The sequence below is a fragment of the Dipteris shenzhenensis genome, chromosome 29 (genome assembly GCF_047967505.1).
Source record: "Dipteris shenzhenensis isolate YYH24624 ecotype China chromosome 29, Dip_SZ_1.0, whole genome shotgun sequence".
Taxonomy (NCBI): Eukaryota; Viridiplantae; Streptophyta; class Polypodiopsida; order Gleicheniales; family Dipteridaceae; genus Dipteris; species Dipteris shenzhenensis.
Window position 1 is genome coordinate 41,230,494 of NC_141624.1, and position 9,400 is coordinate 41,239,893.

The 9,400-nt window shown below is 38.6% G+C and overlaps 1 protein-coding gene across 2 annotated transcripts; it reads right to left on the reverse strand.

The window, feature by feature from the left end:
• Window positions 1–4,187: 4,187 nt before the first annotated feature.
• Window positions 4,188–6,326, reverse strand: LOC147882862 (uncharacterized). 2 transcript variants are annotated; one of them, XM_087400187.1, is made up of 5 exons: window positions 6,189–6,326; window positions 5,910–6,031; window positions 5,144–5,782; window positions 4,835–5,058; window positions 4,188–4,743 (listed from the first exon to the last, which is right to left on the reverse strand). In XM_087400187.1, the coding sequence occupies exons 3-5, from the start codon at window positions 5,737–5,739 to the stop codon at window positions 4,457–4,459; spliced, it is 1,107 nt and encodes a 368-aa protein (XP_087256313.1). In that variant the 5' UTR covers window positions 5,740–5,782; window positions 5,910–6,031; window positions 6,189–6,326; the 3' UTR covers window positions 4,188–4,456. The 2 variants fall into 2 exon arrangements, with proteins under 2 accessions (XP_087256313.1, XP_087256312.1); XM_087400186.1 differs by having other exon boundaries at window positions 4,189–4,743; window positions 5,869–6,031.
• Between the last annotated feature and the right edge of the window lie 3,074 nt (window positions 6,327–9,400).

A 9,400-nucleotide genomic window follows, 5' to 3' on the forward strand; every position in this document is an offset into this window, starting at 1 on the left:
TCTCCGCATTTCATTTTCCCAAAATATCTAGACTTTTCCAATATTACTAACATAGTGTTTAGCCATGATGGGATGTTCTTGATCTTGTAGAAGTAGATATACTTGTTTATGATTTTCAACTTACAAATTATGGATACCTAAGGAAGAAGACAATAGACATCCTTTTGAAGAGGTTCCATCCTATGCAACACATCTTGCTAGATCCTGCTTTAGGCTTACACGGTTGCAAATGGAAGGAGCAAAAGGTCTTCACAGGGATGAAGAGAATGTTTGTGTTGATAGTCTTGAGGAAGATGGATGATCCACTTCAAAATCATCATCAAATCATGATAATGACCTTGATGATGACGAAATTATAGGTGTTTATATAGAAGAGTATGCACTTGTAAATTGATAGAGTGCACGTACACTCTTTGGTTTTATATGAATCTCCAAATGTTCATCTTTTTTTATACTGAAAATTTATCCAAATTTTCATGTCCTTTGATGAAGTTAGCAAACCACAAGGAGTATGTATTGTGTTTTCTAGAATTATGCAAATTTTAATCATTTTTAAAATTTTAATGAAAAATACTCTTAAATATTTTTTCATGCTCTATTTTCCATTTTGGTACTTTACAATAGTATTTTAAATTATGATTTTAAAAAGTATCATTTAAAAATGAATATTTCATTTAGTTCTCGTTTGTGCGCAATGTTACCCACTTTATACGCAATAGTGTTAAGAAACAAGTGGAATCAAACTTGCATCCCAACCAGATCCTGGGATCGGATTAGAGTGCAAGACTAAGGAGTGGATTAAATAACACTAGGCCAGTCCTTAATTTTCACTATAATCTAATCTCGGGGATCAAATTGGAGGATTATCCTTTAAGGCTAGATGAATAAATACAATCAATTAAAAAGTAATTTAAAAAATCCTATATATCATAATAAAACTCAATCCTATCCAATTCAATGATCCTACATGTGAATCTAATCCTTTGGATTGGATTAACTTGTAATATTGATGATTAGATTACATGTCTTGAATTTGATGCTCCACGGATTGGATTCATGTCCAAATTTCAAACTCGAATCTCAAACTTTGCACCGATTAGTGTGTAGCATTATTACAATTTGAAAACCAAGGGAAGTCCCAAGCTTATTTAATCCTCGAGATCAAATGGAAAGTTCATGATTTTCATTGTTCCTTCAACCACATTATGAATACGTGATCTACATCTTGGTATTGGTGATTTGATATATGTATTTTACAATTAAAGTATTTATTAGATAATTTAAAATCGTAGTAATAATTTTATAGTCTATATGTTTCTCACATTTTTAGATACAAGTGTAGACACAAGATCCCTAAGATATTTGGTATAAACTAGGTCAAAACATATTTTCAAATAGCAATGTTTTCTCTTAGTTTCAATTTTGAGAATGGAAACAACAAAAGTTTACCATGGTTTTTAGAAACGCATACAAAAAGTTTATGTTTTTTGGAAAACCTTTACAAAGTTCAGTGTAATGTTCAAAACTGGTCTAAAAAGATGGAATTTTGAAGGGAAACATGTTTTGGGGGTAACTTGAATAGTTCTTGCTTGATATGCAATAGTATTCCTGTCCTCAAAACTTATTTCCACCATCTCGAAGTGTCATTCCCATCCTCAAAGATCTCCTTTGTATCCATGGACATCCATGGATATATGTTTGTAGTAGAGAGCTAAATAACAAGTAACCTATATTGGGTTGAAAAGAGTGCGAACGAAAAGTGTAGAAAGAAGGCATAGCAGACAACTACTCATTGAATAAGAAAGAGAGAAGCACAAGGTTGACAAGGAAAAGGAGTGTCTCAGAGAGACATTGGCAATGTGCAAAGAAAAACTTCACCATTTACAAAGGAAAAGAGAGGAACTTTCTATGTTCTAGAGGTCATCTTTATTTATAGCACTTATACAATCCATGTCCTTCCAATGAAGTAGAGACATAAGAAAAAGAGAGAACAGATTACAAACAAACATTAGAGATTTCTTGAGAAAGTTGTATTGTGTGAGGTATCGGCGGATGATTGGCAAGGTGGTTCAAAGGCAATTGGTTTCTGACGTGGAGAGAGTCAATATGAGGGTGAGTAATGAGAGCAATGAATTGCAATGAAATGTCTCTGAACCCTCCGATTTGCAATGACATGCTTTGTGAAAAACCTTTTTTTGGAAATACAATTGCATCTAATTTACGATGAATATTCCTTTCTATGAAGCATTTATTTGATCTTTTTTTCTCAACCAAACTGAAGTATCCGATCACTCTCCAAAGCATTCTACTTGATTTTCTTCTCAATTCTAAAATGGATATAATTGGAGTGGGTTGTGAAATGCCAACAAATTCATAAGGAGCATCAATAGAGATAGGACCTTAACAGTAAAAATGTACTTTTGTCACACAAAAGTAGCAAGAGAAGGGAGTGCTGCAAACAATGGGAGGTTCAAGGGACCAGTTAACATCTTGAACACAAAACAAGGCCAAGTTGTATACTCTCTTAAGCACCATTTTAATACTAGCGCTCGAGTTGGTCTAAATCGTAAGGATGAAGCAGAAGCCATCTAGAACAACCACCTCTATCTCCATTTGGATGAGAAAATCTATTGTGATTTTTTTTAAAGAGTTATTTTATATTGTGGTCTTTTTTAGCATGAAAGAATTACAATATTGAAAGGTGTTTGACTGATACCATCTTTCACACGAAAGGACTCATAGAGCTCTACATCTATTTAAGGATAAATAAAATATGGAAGGTGTTTGTTGACACCATTGTTTCTTTTGGAGAGGACTTTTATAGAGATGTTTTAAGATAATTTACCAGTCTTGCTCACGAAAAAATCACATGCTTGCTTTATTATTAACCTCTCTTGCAAGTCAACGTATATGTGCTTAAAACACATGATTTATTTGCTTGGTTTTTAAAGAGAAATTAATGTTTGTCCAACCTCAAAATTTATTAGTGCTTTTAGACTTCTCTTCTACAACAGGCCTATCCAGGAGTAATGAAATATGTGTTTTAATCGTATATACTTATCGAGCCCTTATAGAATTGGTAAAGGTTGTAGCATCCACTCTCTATTTTATTGCAAATTTACAACTTGGCACATGCTGGTGGTAGTTTTCTGTGAAAAAATTTGCATAACCCTCTTAAAAATTAACGCTGTATGAGGGCGACACTTAGAATAAGAATATTCTACAAAATACCTCCAAGCATATGAACCCATTATAGAGTTGTAGTTTGAAAGGAAAAATCATGTTGTAGCTAGTGATTTTGAAACAAAAATCCTGAAAATCTCCCTCTTTACATTTCAAATCTCATGCTCCCATCTACCACGAGCATGAGCAGCTTATCAAGTGGTAGTACATATCATAATGAAAAACACCCTGCCACAGAGGAAGGAACAAAAGATCTAAATGGCTTTGCTCTGTTGCCAAGATTGTGGTTTAGCTTGACACTTTTTAACTCCATGTTTTACAATAGCACAAGCAGAATTGAGATAGAAAAAGATGCACTGATACCAGAATAAGCTCTCCTTCCATGGATGTTTATGCGATCACATCATTCTGTGCTCACACATTTATCATGGTAGTAAATGTTTCACCATCTACATGTTAGGCTGGAGTCTGACAAGGTCGAGTTTTAGGACTCCCTACGATCGGTATAGATCATAGTTGAACATCAAGTATTTTACGGACTATCAATCGTCATCATACCAAAGACAGCAAACACAATTCTATTTTCAAGTTACAGAAAAGACCATTGTCTCCCACCGATCACAAAAGTTAGGGATCCAGCTCAGAAGACACGCAATATATTGAAAGGTATGTCATTGGCCTTCCTTCTTTCCACACCAAAGTTAAGGGCTCTCAACTTTCAATGTCCGCTTAAGCAAGTTCAAGAGTATTGTAAAGCCTTTTAGTTCTCTCTCGGCCTTTTCTTTTGTCGAGAGTACATAAAAGATCTACCAAAATTACACAGGCTTCAAATCCTTAACATCTAACCAACAATAAAATAGCACAAATGAACAGATGCAAGTTACTGATTCAGCCTTGAAAACATAAGCATATAACTTGAGACACAACCCTCTAAAAGAAGAACGTAATGTTAAATGCGTGCAAGCCCCACATCACCTATACTTATCTATCAAGTGGAAAGATAGCCATGTCTTTCAGATTTGTAACCTCTGAAATTTTTATTCCAAGAAGTAAACTGCATACGTGATGCTAAGCTGTCCCAGATCCTCAAACTCTCAATTTCATTTAATGAAGTAAAGAATATGGAACTTGATAAGGCGATAAGGGGTAAGCCAATCTACTCATTACCTAACTCTGAACACGATGACCAATGCTACAAAGCTAGCTCCCAAGATAATGTGTACAACTTTACTTGAAGAAAATCTCATGCGCCACCACCACCAAGTATGATTCTTCACGCATAACCAATCATATGTCTACTTCGCCTTCTCCAAAAGCTGAAGAAACATTGCTTTGTTGATGATGTAGAGAAATGGGGATTCCACCGAACTATCAAAAAACTGCCAATCCTTGATGGAATAGGGTACCCCTTACTTTCGACTTGTCCTTTTGCTACCCCGTCGAGGCTTCGGAGGAGAACTTCTCCCACTATCAAAGCAAGGTAGGGGCTTACAAGGGAGGACAGCCATGCCAGAAGAGAGAGGAATGTAAGGTGCAACCGGAATTCCAACGGCAGGGAATCTGCACTCAAATTGAACAGAAGCAAGATATTAAAACAGTCTCCATCACATATATCCTCAACTAAAACGAACGTCTAGTAAAAGATTTGTACCCTTGAAAAGCACGGCAGGCTCTGGTACACCATTACTTCCTTTCAGCTTCTTCAACCGAAAAATTTCCTCTTTCAGTACGGCGTTCTCAGTAGAAGACAAACAAACTTGTTGCTGGAGTTGGTTCCGTTGTTGCTCCAGCATCTTACACTTCAATTCTAAGTCTTTGACGTAAGATTTCTTTCTTTGCCTAGACTCAAATGCCAATTCTCTGTTTCTCAAAAGCCTGCACACATAAAATCAAAAAATTTAAGGCTGTGTTCTTTAGAATTCTTCAATATATTGCACGGTGTAGAATCTATTTCTGCTACCTCATTTTCTTTTTGTGAGAAGGATCGATCTGAGCCTTCATATCAGCATCTGCCTTCTGTTTCTCTTGACAGGACCTTGTATCTATGCCCACATCAGTTTGTCGGATTGCTGGCGTTTCATCTGTAGGTGAGACTGGGCTGCTCTGCCCCGTGCAGAATGCAGAATCGGAATGACCCCCCGTCATCCCGCAATCCTTTTGGGGATTTTCTGGGGCTTCATCCGACAATGGACTGCTCTGCCCCAGGCAGCCGGGAGAATCAGCATTATGGTTGTTGGACGAACGCGATGGACTAAGGGGAGGCTCTATTTCGTATTTCCATGTTCCCAGATCTTCAATTTCTTCGTGCTTTTTAAAATCTGTCTCTGTTGATTGCCAAATTAAAGAAGCAGCGCCGACCAAGTCCGTCCCTTCCAAACACGGCAGCTCATCCAAGAAAGGTAAATTTAAGACTTCAGCTTCTGTCGGAACACCGCTGAAATCTAAATTGTAAAACCAATCTCCGAAAGGTCGAGATTCATCGGACTCAGCGGTCTGCTCTCCCAGAGTGGAGTTTTGCAAACACCATGGAAACGTGTCAACGTCTCCTGAGATCATCTCCTCGAATGAATTTGTCGTGAAAGTTCAGACTCCTAGGATCCTGCAATACAGCAGGTAATATAATGATTCATTCATCTACAGAAACCGTAACATGACAAAGTACGAAAGAATATGGAAGAAACGAACCTGCCAGCTTGCACCGACGAATTGTTAATAGGAGATGATACCTTGTACCAGTTCATGCGCCAACGTCCGCGGTGGAAATCACGATTCCAGACTGGATGAAGAGAAAGAGCAAGAGCTACGGGCTCTTTGCGTCCGGGAAATCAAGAGGAATTGTGATTCGTTCCTGCGCGAAGGAAGAGAGAAATGAAAACAGGGATGAATTCGAAAGAAAGAGCAAAGATGAAAGGAAAGCGAAGAGAAGGACGCAAAGGAAGATTCGAAAGGATGGATGGAAAGAACAGAAAAAGCGATGGAAAGGAAAGGAAAGAAAAGAGACGTACCTGAGCAGATGTGGAGCGCCATCGCCATAGCCAGAGCCAGAGCTGGAAGAGAGAGATGTAGAAGGAAAGGGAGGTTGGTCGGAAATTTCCGGGTCCCTTCGTGTCCCCCCTTCCTTCTCTCCCACGCCTACCTAACCCTTTTTCTCACCATGGTTTTCCCTAACCCACCCCTTCCTTATCTAAGAGCCAGTTCACCCTCTTCCCCGGGGTCGCTCGTAACGCGATCTCAGCCGTCCGATTAAAATCTCTTTGGAATAGTAACCTTCACCCCTGCCCGAAACAATTGCACCACCTCAAGAACCCGTGGCGCACTCCCCACGCCTCTGACGGAAGGGAAAGGGGGGGGTCAGCCTTTCCCCCTCATAAAATGGCGAGCGCTCGACCCGCCCGCTCGCCAGTTTATGAGGGGGAAAGGCTTCCATCAACAAATTTTGGTGCATCTGGCTACAAACCCAATGTTTGACCCTGCCCGCTCGCCATTTTATGAGGGGGAAAGGGCTTCCATCAACAAATTTTGGTGCATCTGGCTACAAACCCAATGTTTGACCCCCCACATCCCCCCTAGCATCGTTTTTCCTCATCAAGTTGTTTTATACAACAAGGATAGACCTTCAACATCAAAACAATCCATGCCCTCGTATGCCTCAAAAATATGGCACATGTCTACATTACATAGTGCTTACCTATTCACACAAGATGTTCTATATTCCTCTCACAGAGTGACAGGCATTATGTGGCACAAGCACCTTCCAACTCAGTGGCTATTTTATGTACCACTCTCTTGAAACAACAAACACAGAAACCATCCTCTTCATAGATCCAAAGGTGGCTTACATGTCTAGGTGCATCAAGCTTTCCAATGAAATATGTGCACACAAGAATGCACTTTGTAACGACTATTTGGCCTCTCATTAGGCACACCGGCTACTTCAACTTTATACTTCAAGGTAGCTCAATGCTTGGCTTACCAAGGACCTCTCTGTTATTTGTCTACCCTGTCTCATGGTAGTGTCATCAACATCCAAAAGTTAGCTACTCCATCATCACATGGAACCATTAATGGCTGCTTGCATCAAAAGCATAATGGGATACTATGCACTAAATCAAAATTTCAAGGCAGCTTCTTTTACATTTGAGTCCTCTCACCTTTTATTATTTCTAATGGCTCCACTTGCACAAGCCTCACCTCTATAACTTAGAGCTTGCATGTGCTATGTTAAGGAGAATATCAGCTGCATCGGAGAAGCATTGCTCCACAAATTGCTAACCTTAAACAATGGGTTGGCCTTAGATGCATGGAGCTCCTTGCTCAACACTACTATTTGCTAAGTGATTTGTTGGATGAATGTAGTTTGGTGGTTTATTTGGAAAAAAAATTGGACTCTCCCAAGCAATTCAACATGATTACTAGAAAATAGAACTCTATAGGTGGCTACAACATTTAGTATCATAATTAGAAAATTTTCTTGTCTTTTATCAACTCACAGTTTGGCTATTTCATTGTATACTTGCAATTGTTTTTGGCCTCCCCAACTTACTTATTCAAATCAATCCACATTCTACTAGCATTAGGAACGGTAGTTTTCAAGAGATCTACGAGCTTTGGATGGTGATATGCAATTCAATGTTTCTTGCCTGATGTCAACCGACTTTTAAGATAGACATGTGCATACAAAGATGCAAGTGCTTCCAGTTGATGCATCACCAATGCTGGAGGAGAAAGGTGGGCAACATGATCCATAATTTTTAGCGGGAACCACATATAGTACATCTTTTGGTGCTTCTATCACATCATCATCACCATCAGATGATAAGGTTTTCACAATACAAAGATGCAAGTGCTTCCAATTGATGCATCACTAATGCTGGAGAAGAAAGGTGGAGATCACAATTCATCATCTTTTGTGGGAACACCATATAGTACATCTTCTAATGCTTCTATCACATCATCATCACCATCAGATGATAAGGTTTCACTACTATAGATCTTGATGATATAAGAGAGTTGGGCATAGAACTAGGGATGGGGACTTGCAACCTTTAATGTAAATACGGTTTTCTAATTAAGGTATCATGGAGACAATTTTTCATCCATTTCCTTTTAACTTGTATTTGCATTATGATAATTTAGGACTTGATTTCATAATGATAATTCAGGACCTGATTTCATTATGGATATATATTTTAAGGTCTAGCCCCATTATAGGCACCTCACTTTAGGTCATTTTCACTTTCACTTTTCAATCCTAGCCTTCCTACTGCAACTATTCTTACTTGCTTGACATCTTCTAATCTATTGGCCTAGTTTGCACCATTTTGCTTCATAGTACTGGACTCTTCTAGTAGAATTCAAGATGAATGTCATCCACTATCTCCGTGGCTTTGAGTCACCAAATCTATAAAGCCTTTTGCAAGTCAATAAAAAAGGAAACCTTGAGATTCTTCCTTCCTATTGATCATCCCTCCCTCCAATTTTTTTGATAGGCTTGTGGCTGACCAATTTGTTCAAATACCAAACTCCCTTCAATAGTGGGTCCCTATCAATGTGTTGTACTCTATGGATCATGTCCAATACTTTAATAATATTATTGATAGGGCCCTAGAAATGTCACTCAATATGTCCCTTTGCAATTGATAGAGAGAGATTCAACCCTCAGTGTAGTCATACTATCCTCATGATTTGAGGAGGATCTTGATGAGGAGATTGGGAGAGATCTTCTTTTACAATTGCTTCACATTCTAGCATCAACATAGACATCAATGCAATAGAACAAGTTGTTCATGTTTACTAAGAGAGGATTGAGTGTCAAGTCATCCTCTCAATATAGCCTACCCATGCTTAGTCATCTTCCTTGTTTAATCTTAACGTTGTAGCACAAAAGCCACACTTGGCAATGCTTGGTCCCATAGTTGTAGATAGTGATCAGTATCTCACCTTGTATAATGTTTTCAAGGGTGGAACCTACTGGTCTATGAGAGGATAAGTCCCTTTTCCAAATTAGAAATAATGTATTAATGGATCTCATTGAAGATACAGACATGGAGGCAATGTTGGCTACTCAACAAGCAATTGAAGATGGAGGCGGTCAATAGAGCGAGCGGGAAAAAGTGAGTGAGCCCCAAAAAGAGAGCGAGAATTTGTTGAAGCGGTAGGGAAATCAAGCAAGCAAAGAAAGAATCTAGGTGTCCAATAAAATAATTGCTGAAAGTAG